This window comes from Alnus glutinosa, chromosome 7 (genome assembly GCF_958979055.1).
Source record: "Alnus glutinosa chromosome 7, dhAlnGlut1.1, whole genome shotgun sequence".
NCBI lineage: Eukaryota > Viridiplantae > Streptophyta > Magnoliopsida > Fagales > Betulaceae > Alnus > Alnus glutinosa.
In genome coordinates, this window is record NC_084892.1 from 6,938,579 (window position 1) to 6,955,260 (window position 16,682).

Below are 16,682 nucleotides of genomic sequence, written 5' to 3' on the forward strand. Positions count from 1 at the left end.
AAAAAAAAAAAAGAAAAAAAGGTTAAGAGGATTTGGCCCTTGGGGGTAGCCGAATCACCCCCAAAGGTCAAAGAGCAAAAAATAAAAATAAAAATAAAATTAAAGGGATTTGGCCCTTGGGGTTGGCCGAACCACCTCTATCCTTATTTTCTCTTTGGGGTGGCCGACTGGTTGAGCCACCCCTCATCTTTTTTCTTTTTTTATAAGTTTTTAGTACTTTTATTTTTAAAAAAGTTTTATTATTTTCAGTTTTTTAATATTTTATAAATATTTAAAGCCTTTTATTTTCAATTTTTTTAATATATAGGAAACATGTCAACACATTAGAGTAGATATGTAAACTACCATTAGTTTTTGAATTGAATTTTGAACAGATATACCATCTCTGTCTTTAGTCGAAGCTAAAGTACATCTGAAATATAAAATTAACCACAGGATCAATTCCCTATTTATCCCTAAAAATATTAATAAATAACTTAAAAAACATAAAACACTCAAAATTATTTTTACATTTATGTTATATCAAAACAATTTCAAATTAAAAATGAAAAACATCCCTAAAAATACATTAACAACACATGCCCGTTGTATTACCTCTCTTCTTAAATATTTTGGAAAGGAATTTTCTCTTTGTTGTCTTGGCGCCTCATTGTAATAAGGAGCTTAGCACCTTGGAAAATCTCTCGTTTTATTTATAACATTCTTTCCAAGTTATTTTAGGACTGTATGGCAACTCCGTCGCTTGCCCCAACCATTCTTTAAAAAAAATACCAACTTTAAAACATTCTTAATTTTTTTTTTTTTCCATTGATCATTCCCTCATCTTTGTATAATATATATATATATGTTAGAGGCACTCATATTTTACTCCTACCTCCTATACTCTTTGACATGTTCGTGTGACGTAGCATTGCCACATTAGTACAAATATTTTTTGCCAAGTCTCTCTTGTAGGTGGCCGACCACTCTAATCAAACTTTCGGAGGTGGTTGCAGCTAGAGTTGTCAATTTTTTACACTATTAGTAAACCCGACACAAAATTAGCAAATTAGGTTTGATGAGTTTGATATGTTTAATTAAATGAATTGGATTAAAATTGACTTATATAATTTTCCACCCGTTCTTTAATATAACTCGAACCCAACACACGAACATGAATTGTCACTTCTAATCCCAACCACCAAATATCTCAAATTTGGTGGTCGTGGCTACTAAATATTTTGAATTTGGTGGTTGCGGCCACCAAATTTCTTCGATTTGGTGGTTGCGACTACTAACCTATGATGCTTGGAGGTGGTGTTCACCGGGAGGAGTAAAATGACTATATGCTACATATCATCCCTTTGTCATCATTTTATCCTCCTAAAATTGATGTGGCTCTTAAAATCATCATTGAATTTATGATAGATCATTATTGGATTTTGATCCAATGGTAATTTTAAGAGCCACATCAATTTTGAGAGGATAAAAGAAGGATAAATGGATGATATGTAGCATTACTCATTGCATAATAATTATGTAATTGTTGTGCAAGGTCTTAGAGACATGAGATAAATCCCATGTAATGGGTTCCACTACATGAGTCCCACGTGAGACCCATCTCATATTTCTAGAGTGGTGCTGCAACTGTTGTGTACCAATCACTCATCATATACGTTAAATTTGAAATATATAAAAGAATAATAATAAAAGAGAAATTCACAACCTATTAAATTTGAAAAGAATAATAATAATAATAATAAAAATCCACGTGCTACCATCTTGTAAAAAGGCGTTTTTCACTTGGAGCAAGAACAGGACGTAGAAGAGAGCTGAGAGGATTAGAGGAACTTCAACGATACAAATCTAATACGAATCAAAAAGACGCGGCTTATTTCTCAATCTCAAACTCTTTGCTTCTCTGCTTTGATTCTCTTCTGTTCTGTCTAAGTTCTGGTGGGTTTTTTCTTTTGGGGTAAGTTCAACATGGGAAGCTTTTGCAGGTATTCTAATTCTTTGCTTCAAGAACCTTCTTCGCTCTTTTAGAATCCTCCAAAGTATAGCTTTTCTCCGCAGTAATTCGCTGTTTCACGTGTTTCCCTTTCTGGGTTTTCCACACAGATTACAAATCACTTACCCTTTATCTTTCTTCATTCTTCTCAGAATTCAACAGGTTTGGTTCCTTTTATCCTCCCCATTTCAACATGTACACCTTCTATCTATGTTTAACATTTTATATACTTGTTATAGTTTATTCATGCTTATTTTAATTTGAAGCATTTGGTAGTGGACAATGTAAAGATTGAATTGCAATTTTGATTTTTTTTTTTTTTTTTTTTTGGGTTCTAACTTTTCTCATCGAGTCATTGACACAGGAAAAAAAAGAAGAAAAAATGCCTCTTTATTTTATATTTTCCCTGGGTATTGTGGTTGGTAAGGGATAATGCTTAACTAGTATCAATTTGATTTTTGTACTCTCAAATTGAACAATGATTCGCAAATTTTTCTTTTGACTGGCAATTAACTCATGCACTCAGAGATCTTGAACCCACGATCCTGGTAATTTACTATTTTAATACTTTGCAGCTTTTTCCAAAGCCAGTTTTATATTTAAGGGCTCTCTTCACAGCCAGACTGAGTAAACAAGGATTTCTTTCTGAATTAGCTTTGCCATAGCGACTTCTTGATATGATGGTTCAACTCATTCTTGTTATTCCTGATCATGGATAGAATTAATGATAATAGGGTCATAGGGTTTCCATTTAGGATTAGTTTGTGAAATCCCACAAGGCTTTGGCTGGTAATGTTGCGAATCCTATAAATTAGTTAATTACTATGCTTATCATCAAAACCTGGGCAAGCTTGTATTTCTTTAAAGGGTGGACCTGTGGGGTTTTCCAAGTTTTTCGACTTGTATTTGCTATAAATGTTGCAGGTAAGCATTGAATTTTTCAGTTGACATAATTTAAGTGGTATTTGAATAGTCTGTGTTCCAATCTTAAAAGCTGTTGTTCTTGTGCCGTTGATGCGGAAGAGTGTTTTGGGAGAGCCGGGGTTTCTCAAGGTGCCAAGGTGGCTTCTTTAAATAGGTTTACTTTTGAGGCTGTATCTTAACCTTCAGATAGTTTGATTAGAAGGTGGCGTTACTAATTTGGTGCTTTATGTCCTATGAAAATGGGGAGTATTTATTACTCATGTTGTGGTTGCTCGTGTTTCTTGAAGCCTAGTGTTGTCCTTGTTTGGGGCGGCATGGGTAATGCCTAAACCGCATTTCCTGGACAGTTTGGATGGGGGTTGCAGGGAGAAGGAAAAGAAATGGTGGTATAGGTTGTAAGGCAGTACCGTTGTGCTTGATGTGGTGTAACTGGGATGAGCATAAAAGCAGGAGCTTTTCAGGGAGTGGAGATTTCAATGACTAGTTCAAGTTGGTGCCTTCACGTTTTTCAGTTTCATGAATGTGCTTCACGTCAATTTTGTTTCGTCTTTTTCTTTGCTATATTTCAACCTCAGTAGTTAGTTGTTTCTCTTTCCTTCTTCTTTCATTTGGTAGGTTCATCTTGTGTATAACCTAGAGGTTTTCCTTTTTTCTACCTCTAATAATAAAAACTTGTATTTATTAAAGATAGCACAAAATGTTATTTAATAATTTTAGGGCAGTTTATAATCAAAATGGAAAATAATTGCTTGGCAAGTATGCTCAACTGCTTCAAGTAATTCCCATAGGGATGTGTATATTGAAGTCTTCTCATTTGTTAGTTTTGAACCGGATAGGACTCATAAGTATGAGGCAATTGTCGATTCTCTTGGGATAAATAGGCGAAACGACCATCGTGTTTAGCTTAGGTAGATTCAAAGCTAGTTGGTAATGGTGTTAAAATCAAAATAAGTGCTTGGTGAGGTACACTCAGGTGTTCCAAATAATTAAGTCTTCTCATATGTTAGTTTGGACCTGATAGGACACATAAGTATGATACAAGTCTAGATTCTCTTGGGATAAATAGGGAAAAAGAGCATCATGTTTGGTTTAGGTAGTTACTTATCAAAAAAACAAAAGTATATATATATATATGTGTGTGTGTGTGTGTGTGTTTTGTTTAGGTAGTTTTGAAGCTAATTGGTAATGATGTTAAAATTTACGGTTTAAGATTACAGACCTGTGTATGAAGCTGAAAAAGAAGGCATTAATATCTTTTTTGGTGTATGCACGTTAATGCATCTTATGTTCCATGTTTGTATGTTCCTTTTGAGGTATATCCATATGATAAGAATTGGGTGGTGGGAGGATCTCAACTAAAATGAAATGGCTTAAAGGTTAGTATTGATACAATATGATCTTATAGGCTACTTCTAGGCTTGTTGCCTGGTTCTTAGTTTGGGGGATTTTAGTCTTGTTGTCTAGGGTTGTTAAAGACATATCTAGCCCTCAGCTAGATATACGGTCACAAGATAGAAATAAACCTAAATCTACATGTTCTCAAGATCATGATAAGTCTAATGATAAGATTAGTCATTCAAGTTCAAATACTAGATAACGTAGTTTAGATTTACTATACAAGTGTAACACTTTTAGATCAAAACTCTAAGTCTTTTCTCTCATCACAATTGTAATCTCCTAGTTCTATGTAACTACTTTCTCTATATATACAAGAGCCTTAACCAGTATTTAGTAAGGCAGCACAAAGCATACACATTAGTCTCTAAATTTTATATGGTATCAGAGCCACAACAGTGACTCGCGTCTTTCTTTCTTTCTTTCTTTCTTTTCTTTTTTTTTTTTTTTTTTTTTTTTTTCTTTTTTTTTTTCCATCTCTCCCTTTTTCGATCATGTCTACCTCAACCCCATCACCCCAAACCCCGCCCAAATCCAACCCAACCCCTATTATCATCTCAACCTACTATCAAACTCCTCCGTTGGTAACCTTCACCAACTTCAACCCTACCAAACTCACCAGCACCAACTATCCAGTCTGGCTGCCTTAAATTGTTCCGCACCTCAAAGGCGGCAGCATTGATGGTTCCACACCATGCCCGTCTCCCACTGTGACGTCCACCAAAGATGGCGTCTCAACTACATCTCCCAATCCGGCTTTCCTCCACTAGAGCATGCAAGATCAACTACTGCTTGGCACTATTAATTTAGCTCTTTCCGAAAAGATGCCGACTCATGTCACCCAATGTGCCACATCTTGTGATGCGTGGACCACCTTGGAGACTCTTTTCACGTCTCAGACGAAGGCATGCACCATGCAGGTGCACTATCAGTTGGCGACCGTCAAGAAAGGCTCCTCATCCATTGCCGATTATTACCACACATTCCAGACGTTGTGTGATGCACTAGCCGTCGTTGGCCAACCTCTCAATGGTTTGTAGAAGGTGTCCTTCCTCCTGGCGGGCCTAGGATTTGACTTTGAGCCCTTTGTCACCTCTGTTACAACCAGAGCCTACCCTCTCTCTGTGGATGAGATCTATAGCCATCTACTTTCCCATGAGATGCGCTTAGAACAACATCAAGCCTCTCTTGATCTCTCTGTTGCTAGTGCTAACTTTGCCACCCGAGGTAACTCATCTCAGCACTCATCCCGTGGCATGCGTGGTGCTCGTGGACATCGCTCCTCTGGCCGCAGCTTCTCATCTGGAGCATCCCGGCCCTTTCATGGCAAGGGCCGAGGCTCCTCTGGGCATGGTTTCTCCTCCAGCAACTTCCACTCCAACCAACCGTTGTGTCAGGTTTGCAACCGCTATGGTCATGTTGCTTTGGATTGCTACAACCGATTCAATTAAGCTTACTCTCGTGAACAGACCCCTTAGGCACAAGCTTATCTCTTTGCCCCATCCAGCAGCAGCTCCGATTAGAACTGGTACTCCGATTCGGGAGAGCCACTCACCATCTGACATCTGATTTGGCCAACCTGAACATCAAGGCCGAAGACTATATGGGCACGGATCAAATCCGCATAGGTGATGGTAAGGGGCTCTCAATCAATCATATTGGTACCACTCGTCTGTTCACTCCCCATTCTCAAATTGATCTCTTTGATATTCTACATGTTCCTCACATTTCTAAGAATCTCATCTCTGTTCACAAGTTCACTAAAGACACTAATGCCTTTTTTGAATTTCATCCTTCCTATTTTCTCTTAAAGGATCGTCGCACGGGGAAACTCCTCCTCCACGGGCTGAATAAACACAGGCTTTATCAGTTTTTCCCTTCTGCAAATAAGCCTCCTCACTATGCCACGGTGGGTGAGCGCGCCTCTACTTTTCAATGGCACTCACGGCTGGGCCATCCAACCTTAAAGATCGTTCGTTGTGTCCTATCTCGCTTTAAGCTTCCAGTTGCTGCTCCCAAAGACTCTCCTATCTGCACTGCATGTCTTGGTGCCAAGAGCAAGCAACTCCCTTTAGCTTCTTCTTCCGGAATTGCCACATGTCCTGTTGCTCTAATCTACACTGATGTGTGGGGACTAGCCCCTGTTAGCTCTAGGTCTGGTGCCAAATACTATGTGTCTTTTCTTGATGCTTATAGCAAATACACTTGGCTTTATCCTGTTTCGTTAAAAAGTGATGTTAGTTCAGTTTTCTTAAAATTCAAGTCATATGTGGAACGTTTCTTTAACACCAACATAAAAGCAATTCAATTCGACTGGGGTGGTGAATATCGCCCTGTCAACCAACTCCTCCAGCAGCTTAGTATTCTACATTGTATATCCTGCCCTCACACTCACCAACAGAATGGTGCAATCAAACGGAAACATCGACACATTGTCGAAACCGGTCTAGCACTACTCTCTCATGCACATTTACCATTAACGTTTTGGGATGATGCTTTCACCACTGCATGCTACCTCATCAATCGCATGCCATCCACAATTCTTAAAAATCAATCCCTCTTTAAAGCCCTATTCAAATGCAGTCTAGATTATAACTTCTTACGTACATTTGGATGCCTTTGTTGGCCTAATCTCCGTCCCTATAATACCAACAAACTCCAACCACGTTCGGTCCCATGTTTATTCTTAGGTTACAGCACTCTCCACAAAGGCTACAAATGCCTTCATTTACCCACAAATCGCCTATATATTTCCCGAGATTTTTTACTGAATTTCAATTTCCATATCCCTCTCACTCCCCACCAAAAGAATCTCCTTCTCCAATTTCCAGGCAGCCATTCTCCTTGCATTTTCTTTCCCCTCCATTGGTTCCACCAATCACTAAGTCTTCCTCTCCCACTTCCTCTTCCTCTCTACTATCAGCTCCCTTGCAGTCTCCCACTTCGGTATCTGTCACCTTTGTTGAGTCCTCCTCTCTTCCTGATATGTCTGCAGCTCCTTCTCCACCTTTAGACCTGCTGGGATCAATTCATCCTATGGTCACTTGTGCAAAAAACATCTCTAAAACTCGAGAATTTACAGATGGCAGAGTTCGGTATCCAATTCCGAGAGCCCTTCTTGCTGAGTCCTCCTCATTTGCAACTGAGCCCACTTGTCACTCATCGGCTGTGAAGGATAAAAACTAGAGAGCTGCCATGAACATTGAGTTCGATGCACTTCTGCAGAACCGCACTTGGACACTTGTTCCACCTGACTCGGCCACAAACATCATAGGCTGCAAATGGGTCTTTCGGCTGAAAAGAAAACCTGATGGAACAATTGATTGGTACAAAGCACGGCTTGTCGCTAAGGGATTTCATCAACAACCTAGAATCAACTATGGTGAAACCTATAGTCTAGTGATCAAACCTACTACGGTACGCATTGTTCTCTCTATTGCTCTTTCTAATGGATGGCCTATACGTTAGATCGACATACAAAATGCGTTTCTGCATGGCGACATTTCAGAGGTGGTCTACACGTCTCAGCCCCCTGGCTTTGCTCACCCTCAGTTTCCCACACACATTTGTAAACTCCAAAAGGCATTATATGGTCTTAAACAAGCACCAAGGGCTTGGTTTTCCGGACGTGGCAAGCTACTGACACTCGGATCACAATCGGACACTTCTCTATTCATCTGCAAATCGGCTACATACACTATCCTAGTGTTGATTTATGTAGACGATATCTTGATCACATCCTCCAACCCCTCTGTAGTCCGTAATCTCTTGGACACATTAAAACAGGATTTTGCAAGATGATCGTTGCTCAACGGGCAGCTATTGTATCTTCCTTGGAAAAAATCTAATCTCTTGGAGCTGTAGAAAACAACACACGGTTGCACGATCCAGCACGGAGGTCGAGTACAAATCTCTTGCCAATACTGCAGCTAAACTTTCCTGGATCCTCTCTCTCTGCTCCGATCTTGGTTTGAGTCTCACACATCCACCAACTCTTTGGTGTGACAACATTGGTGCCACATACTTAACCTCTAATCCGGTTTTCCATGCCCGCACCAAACATGTCGAAATAGACTTCCATTTTGTTTGGGATACGGTGTCTAAAAAGATTCTTCGGATTCAGTTCATCTCCAGCAAAGATCAACTTGCAGATATCTTCACTAAGCCACTCTTCTTTGCACGGTTGGCCTTTCTTCGTTCCAATCTCAATGTTCTTCCTCTACCGTTGAGATTGCAGGGGCGTGTTAAAGACATATCTAGCCCTCAGCTAGACATACGGTCACAAGATAGAGATAAACCTAAATCTACATGCTCTCAAGATCATGATAAGTCTAATGATAAGATTAGTCATTCAAGTTCAAATACTAGATAACGTAGTTTAGATTTACCATACAAGTGTAACACTTAGATCAGAACTCTTTAAGTCTTTTCTCTTATCACAATTATAATCTCCTAGTTCTATGAAACTACTTTCTCTATATATACAAGAGCCTTAACCAGTATTTGGTAAGGCAACACAAAGCATACACTCTAGTCTCTAGATTTTATAAGGGTGAACAAACCTCAGTCAAGCCATGAATTTAAGGCATCAAGTTGTGGATGAACCAATCTGAACTATAAATTAAATTACTCTCTGGCTTGAATGTTCAGGTTTCCATGAAACCTAAAAATAACCATGACTTGAGGGCATCAATTTGAGTCATGAACCAAACCCCCAAACAAATCCATTCAGAAGGAGCCTTAAATCTAAAATTCTGGCCTAATCATAAATGAGAATCTTTTGCAAAGATAAATGAATAATTGGTTGATGCTATGCAATGCAATCTACAAGGAATGCTCCCGGGAAGGAGTATATATTTATTGATTCTCCCTCTCCCTCTCTCTCTCTCTCTCTCTCTCTCTCCCCCACCCAGACACACGTGTGTGAATGTGTATATGTATATATATTGAGGAAACGTAGCTCCTAGATAGATGTTCATTTTTAGGAGTGTCCTTGTAACTAGTCCTGTTCTCACTCTCTCTCTCCCTACACACACACAGATATACATACGTACATGCGTATAGAAAACCTTCAATGGGAAGTTGTTCTTTACATAGATGTGTTCATTTTGATTAACAAATCAGTGATATTGGAATAATTTAAGAAGTTTGCTTGCAATTAGCTGGCCAATAATGCATTCCACTCGTGCCTCAGGTGGTGCCGATATGATTACATGGTCTCCCATCAGTACGCCTGCTAAAAATGTTGTCTACCTGAGTGACCGTGTGCAATCAGAGATGGGTAGTAAAATCTGTGCTGCAGTGTCCCGCAGACCATCGGGTTCATCTTCTTTCTATTTGTACCCTGAGCATTCAAAAACAAATTGTGGTAGCTCGCCTGTCTCTAGGACAGTATCTTCTGCATCCTTTATTGGCCAAACATTTCAAGGGAGCTGTTTTCGATCTTGCTTCTCTTATCAAAGGGGAAGCGTGCAAGTTAAATGTGTTGGTAGTACTAAAGGACCTCAGAGGAAACACCTTGAAATTTCATTGGCATGCCAAAATTTAAATATGAGGCTTTTGGTCCCAAAACAAGGAATGCTTCCTAGAATCAAGTGTAACGTGGGACTAGTATCTTGGCCACAAGGATGTGCTTCGGCTGGCTTAATTTTTGGGTTGCTGGTCTGTTATTCGAGTTATGAACCAGCACACGCTGAAGCAGCTCGGGAAAAGGGAGATAAGGAAGATGATTGTGATTTGTCACATGTTAAATTCTCACATGGGAAGAAAGTCTACACTGACTACTCCGTTATCGGTGAGCATCAATTTTTTGCCTGGCTTATATTCGTTTTGCCAATATTATAGTTTCTGGTGCATCAAACTCTGCATTTGAAACTGCTTGTGTATATTCTTTTACTTCAATTGGATGTGTCAGTGTAGATAACTGCTCAATTCTCTCCAGGGATACCTGGAGATGGGAGATGTATGTTCCGTTCTGTTGCTCATGGGGCTTGTTTACGATCTGGGAAGCCAGCTCCAAGTGAGAGCCTTCAGAGAGAATTAGCAGATGACTTACGGGCTATGGTATGTTTTTATGCTCCTCCACTATGATGACAATAGGTTTGAATTTTTCTTTTCCTTTATTTTTACTATTTTAAGCTTAAAAAGCATAGTTTGCGAGATTATTAGTTTAATGGAACCCTTATATATGCTGGTCTTTTTACTTCAGGTTGCAGATGAGTTTATCAAAAGGAGGACAGAGTCAGAATGGTAGCCTTTAGAGTTGTATACTTCCCTCATTCTGAGAACTTTGTATGCTACTTGTGTTAGCCTGTTTTGCTCATTGATGATATTTGTTTTGTATTTTACCAGAACTCTTGTTAACTAATTAAAACAGAAAAGAAGTTTCACCTAACTAATCTATAAGCCACGTTGCCATGAATGAAACCTCATAGAGCTTGATGTGTTAACGTTTAACAACTTTAGTTAACTTGGTATGTGGAAGGTATACCTTGTAATTTTTGCTGATGCGACTTATATTTGATGGCTTCACGATGTCAACAGGTTTGTCGAAGGAGATTTTGACAGATATGTTTCACAAATAAGGAAGCCCCATGTATGGGGAGGTGAGCCTGAACTGTTCATGGCTTCACATGTTCTCAAGTAATCTCTCTCTCTCTCTCTCTCTCTCTCTCTCTCTCTCTCTCTTATCTGCTTTAAGAGTAACGCTATTTAGTAGACTGTTGTGTGGTAATAATAGTGTTGTTGGATTGCGGGGGATTGAGAGTTATCTGCTATAGGGGTGCTTTACTCCCAGAGGTATCATTATACAGACGAGTGCACTCTTTATAAGAGTAATTTTATTTAGTAAACAATTATACGATTGCTATACAACTTAATGATATGGCAGTGAAAATCAGTTATTGGATCAGTACTTGTTAAAAAAGAAGAAGAGGGAAGGGTGATTTTCACTATCACGCTATCCTACTTGTACAGTAGTCATATAGAGTATACCTAGGGGAAAAAACCTGCCCATGATGTGCTTATTGCATTGGCTTTATCTCTCTTAGATAACCAAAAATGTTATCATGAGTCTTTAACTTATGGAGCTTAACTACAGGATGCCAATTACAGTCTACATGCTCGATGAAGACGCCGGTGGCTTGATATCCATTGCCGAGTATGGCCAAGAAGAATATGGCAAGGAAAATCCAATCAGGGTTCTCTACCATGGTTTTGGTCATTATGATGCACTGCAGATTCCCGGAAAGAAGGGTGGTAGATCAAGACTTTAATTTTTATACTTGACATGCAGAGGAGTGGATGTTGTTTGAATTATGTCCGGCCAAAAGTGTACTACATCTGTATCCTTCTTTTTACTTTATACATATTGTAGTCATTGAGTTTACAAAACATTCGTGGCAAGCCGAGAAAAATTCTTTCTTTTTCATGGGCGCCAGCCGCCAGGAATAAATCTGATACGGTCCCGCATTAGCAGGAGGAGTTAAGTGCTTATTATTATTAGGTAGAGTTGTTGCAGAAGTCTAGTCTATTCTATCTTATTGTTATTTGTTATTGTTATTTGAATTTGAATTTGAATTTGAATTTGAGAAGGTTAATCCTATCTTGTTTTGAGATGGGATGATCTTTATCTCTACGTAAGTGTAAGGCTATAAAGCCCAGCAAGTTTAATGAATAAAATAAGCAATTATTCATCAGACTCACGTTTGTTTTAAGAGGCCCAGGAAACTTCGAATAGTCCCTAGAAAATTATCATCATAGGTAACCAAAAGAAGCGTGATCTAGCTTCTTTATTGGTTCAATGTCCTCAAACACGATCCCAATCTCAAGACTCGTAGCAAAATCCTTGGTTCTAATAACAGTTTCCTTTCCTGTGCAATCTTCATCTGCTTTGTGCCATTAGAATATTCATAATAGCCTCAGCAAATTTACTAGTCAAAATAATTTAAAAAAACACATTTTCTATTTTAGCTATTTATTTTTTTAAAGCACAAACTTTCACTACAACAAATTTGCAATGTGCCCATTTTGTATATAAAAAAAAAAAAAAAAAATTGACAAAAATACATTTCTTTCTTCTTCTCTTATTTTTTTTTCTTTTTTTTTTTTTTTTTTTTTCAAATTTATAAGGGTATTTATATTTCTTTCTTTCTTTTTTTCGAATTTTTAGCGACATTTTTTTTTTTGTTTTTTGTTTTTATAAGACAAAATAGATGCATGGTAAATTTTTGATAATTTGGAGACATCTTCAACAAGCTCTCTAAAACCCAATTTTAGCCAAAAATTAGAAAAAATTTGCAAAAAGCCTCGTACATCAAACTCTTTATTTCCCTCTCCATTTTAGAGCTTGTCAGATGCCAAGCAAAATATAGAGAGAAAAAAATTAATTCTCTACTCAAATTTTTTTATTTATTTTTTATATTTATCTTCTCACTCTCTCTCCTCACATATGAAGTGGTTGTTCTAAAATTAACAATAGTATATATAGTTAGTTAAAGTCAAAAAATATTTAAAGAGTTTTCATTATGTTGTGTTTGAGAAGTGGCTAATTAAAATAGTAAAAATACTTCTTTTTTCTAAACTAGAATTTAAAAAATATTTAGAAAGCTCGGTAAAAAATAAAAATACTTTAATGGAACTTTGCAAATGGGATGTGTATACTTTTAATGATATATTTAAGGCATGTTTGGATGACAATTATTTTTTAAATTTTTTTAAATTTTGTTTTATAGAATTCAAATTTTACTCAGATTTTATTTAAATTTTTTTAAACCATCAAATATAACTTTTAAAAAATAAATTTTCTCGATATTTATAATTTTAAATATTTTTTAAAAAAAGTTGCCCATCCAAACTAACCCTCATTTACTAGATGAGACGTTGGCAACTTCAGCGAGGTGGTTTATGTAATTTCCGAAGTTGACGACATAAGGAAAAATGAAGACCCACACGAGATTGGTGTGAGTGAAAGGATAGGTCTGACTTTGTATTTGAAATGACTGGTTAACCTTTCCCAGTGATCGGAGCAACTTTAAGGCGGGCCCGAAGCCGTCCTTAAAGTGTAAATGAGCCACTGCCAGGCTTGTGAAGCCTGGGTATCTTTTTGTCAGAGAAGGGCACTCGACTACTCACTGCTCAGGTGGTCGTCGTGGCTCTTCAACATTCGCATTTCCTTTCCTTGTCGTTTCCTTTCTTCTTCTTCTTCTTCTTCTTCTTCTTTATACCGTTTAATTTCAGCCGAGCAGAGGACGGAAAATAGAATTGGTTCAATAATTATCCCCCCTCCCCAAAAAAGGAAAGGAGCATTCAAATGTTATTAATTGGTATAATAATTATAATAATTGATAGCTCAATTATTTCATCTGAAAATTCAGATTAAATTTTACCAAAATAAATGATACGGCAGAATTATTATTATTTGGGAAAAGTACACATAACTCCCTCAAACTACCACATTATTGTCAATGTACCCCCCAAACTACCAATTGTGTCAATCTCCCCCCTTAAACTACCAGAAAATGTCAATGTCCCCCTAATGACAAAAATGCCCTTCATAAAATTATTAAAATAAAATAAAAACTAAAAAATAATTATTAAAAAAATATAAAATAACAAAAAATTATTCCAACAAAAAAATTAAAAATTAAAACTGTTTTTTATTATTTTTTTTAAATAATTATTTTCAGTTTTTTTTTTTTTAATTGTTCTTTTTCGTTTTTTTAATTAAATAAAAACTGGTTTTTTTTTTTCATTTGTCTTATTTTTAAATAAATAAATAAATTTCAGTTATTTTTTGTTTTTTCGTTTTTTTTTTCTTTAAAAAAAAATTTGTTCTTTTTCGTTTTTTAATTTAATAAAAAATGGTTTTTTTTTCATTTGTTTTATTTTTTTTTTAAATAAATAAATTTCAGTTATTTTTTGTTTTTTTGTTTAAAATTTTTTTTTTTCGTTTTTTAATTTAATAAAAACTGGTTTTTCTTTTTTTCTTTTTTTCATTTGATTTTTTTTTTTTTAAAAAAAAAAATCAGTTATTTTTTGTTTACTTTTTTTAAAAAAAAAAAATTAAAAAATTTGTTCTTTTTTTAAAATATATTTTTTTTCGTTTTTTATTTAATTTAATTTAATTTTTAATTTTTAATTTTTTTAAGTTTTTAAGTTTTAGTTTTAATTTTTTTGAATTTATGAGGACATTTTTGTCTTATTCAAAAAAAATTAGGGTCATTTTTGTCTTTTTGTTGGTCTTAGGGGGGACATTGACATTTTCTGGTAGTTTAAGGGGGGAAATTGACACAATTGGTAGTTTATGGGGTACATTGACAATTGAGTGGTAGTTTGAGGGGGTTATGTGTACTTTTTCCTTATTATTTTTTGTGTGGGATCCAAATTTACCTAAATAAATAAGAACATAAATACATATAGTTTTACCGTGACTGTGTGCGTTTATGTAAAATAAAAACAGACAAATCTTAAATTTAATTTTATATATATCTTAAAAGAATACTTTTTTTTTTAATACATAAGTTTCCTAATTTGCTAAAAACATGTTTCATATTTAAAATTAAAAAGATTTAGGATAGGAAAATGACTCTTGCACAATAGAGTCATAGAAACATGTGCTGGGTTATACTACATGGGTCTCACATAAGATCCATCCCATATCTTTAGAGTGGTGCACAACTGCTATGCACCAATCACTCCTCTTTGGGATAAGAGTAGACTTGTCATTTTAGGGAGAAAAAATTAAACATTTAACGGGGTTATGGCATAAAAAATAAAAATAAAAAATAAAAAATAAAAAATTATAGGAGATTTAAAAGTTATGGGGCTGCCAAAACCCTAGAAGGACAGTGTAGGCCCCAATCTAATAGTATATATGTAAAACCATGTTAGATGCAACAAAATAAAATGTAAACAGTGAAATAAATTATTTTTAGGGATAATTGCACTATTGGTACCTGTGGTATGCCATAATTATTTTTCGCTCCCTATAGTTTTAAAAGTTCATGAGAAGTTCTTATGGTAAGCAATAATTACAAATCGATCCCTGGCGTCAAATTCCGTTAAAATTTTTAATAGATTATATTAAATGCTACGTCAGCGCCACGCTATACCAATAAGAATGCGACACGTGTCCATCTTAATAAAAAAAATTATTAAAAAATAAATAAATATACTTTTTTTTTTTAAAAAAAAATAATAATTATTATAATTCAAAAATAAAAAACAAAAAACAAAAAAGCAAGGAGTGGCTGGGCCACCCCCAACCTCCCCAGTGACTGGGGGTGGCTGCAGCCTGGTGGTGGCCTTCGGGCCACCCCTGGATCTACTAGGGGTGGCCCGATAGCCACCCTCGGCCACTCCTTGCTTTTTTCTTTTTTTCTTTCTTTTTTTTTTTTTTGTTTAGTTTTTTTAATTTTATTTTTTATTTTTTAAAAAAATAAGTATATTTTTATTTTATTTTTATTAAAATAGACACGTGCCGCATTCTTATTGGTCTAACGTGGCATTTAACATAATTTGTCAAAAAATTTAACGGAATTTGACGCTAGGGATCGATTTGTAATTATTGCTTACCACAAGAATTTTCCATAAATTTTTTAAACCATAAGGAGTGAAAAATAATTATGGTATACCACATGGATCAATAGTACAATCATTCCTTATTATTATTTCGCTTCAAACAGTGAGGAGCCAATTATAAAACAGAACAGGTCCTTGTTCAGAATGTGTATGATATTTGGCTTTAACTTACAAGAACAATCCAATTTATTTTCGTAATTTGAATGATTAGGAGCAAGAAGAAAGCCCCCACCAAAATTCTTGATTCCGCATTATTATTGTTGGGTGGCCTAGTTTTATCCCACAGTGACGGTGCGCGTACATTCACACTCTAAATTCAAATCAACACACCGGGAACGCGCCGGGGCTTGGCCGCTTGGAGAAGTAGAGAGTCAAACAGAACAGGAAGCAGTTTGTACGTAATGGTAGGTGTCCGAGAGATGCGGGGGTGTGTTCGCGATACACACTCCTCCTTTCTTTTCTTTTTCTTTTTTTATAAAAAATTTCAAATCTAATCTCATTTTTATATTACATCAATTATTTTTTATTGTTATTAAAATAAAAAATTCACAATAAAATTCTTTATCAAATCGCTTTTTTTTTTCTAAAAAAAAAAAAAAATTGTTAATAATGTGTTGGTCTTAAAAATAGATAATAAAAATGAAAAGGCTGTTTGGACATTGCATGTGAAAGAGCCCACATAAAATTCATCTATCTAGTAAGTAGTCAAACAGTTCATAATTTATTTTGACAGGTAAGTCTCTTATACGCTTTTTTTCATAACTTGTTATGCAAATTAACAACAATTTATTGT

At 35.9% G+C, this 16,682-nt stretch overlaps 1 protein-coding gene across 7 annotated transcripts; it reads left to right on the forward strand.

Annotated features, from left to right (window-relative positions):
- Positions 1-1,778: 1,778 nt before the first annotated feature.
- Positions 1,779-12,006, forward strand: LOC133872960 (OVARIAN TUMOR DOMAIN-containing deubiquitinating enzyme 4-like). 7 transcript variants are annotated; one of them, XM_062310652.1, is made up of 7 exons: positions 1,779-1,982; positions 2,101-2,152; positions 9,504-10,103; positions 10,251-10,372; positions 10,518-10,558; positions 10,853-10,951; positions 11,409-12,006. In XM_062310652.1, exons 3-7 carry the CDS (start codon positions 9,515-9,517, stop codon positions 11,581-11,583), a joined length of 1,026 nt encoding a protein of 341 aa, XP_062166636.1. In that variant the 5' UTR covers positions 1,779-1,982; positions 2,101-2,152; positions 9,504-9,514; the 3' UTR covers positions 11,584-12,006. The 7 variants fall into 7 exon arrangements, with proteins under 7 accessions (XP_062166636.1, XP_062166639.1, XP_062166637.1 ...); XM_062310655.1 differs by having other exon boundaries at positions 2,143-2,185; XM_062310653.1 differs by having other exon boundaries at positions 1,779-1,954.
- The last annotated feature ends 4,676 nt before the right edge of the window (positions 12,007-16,682 follow it).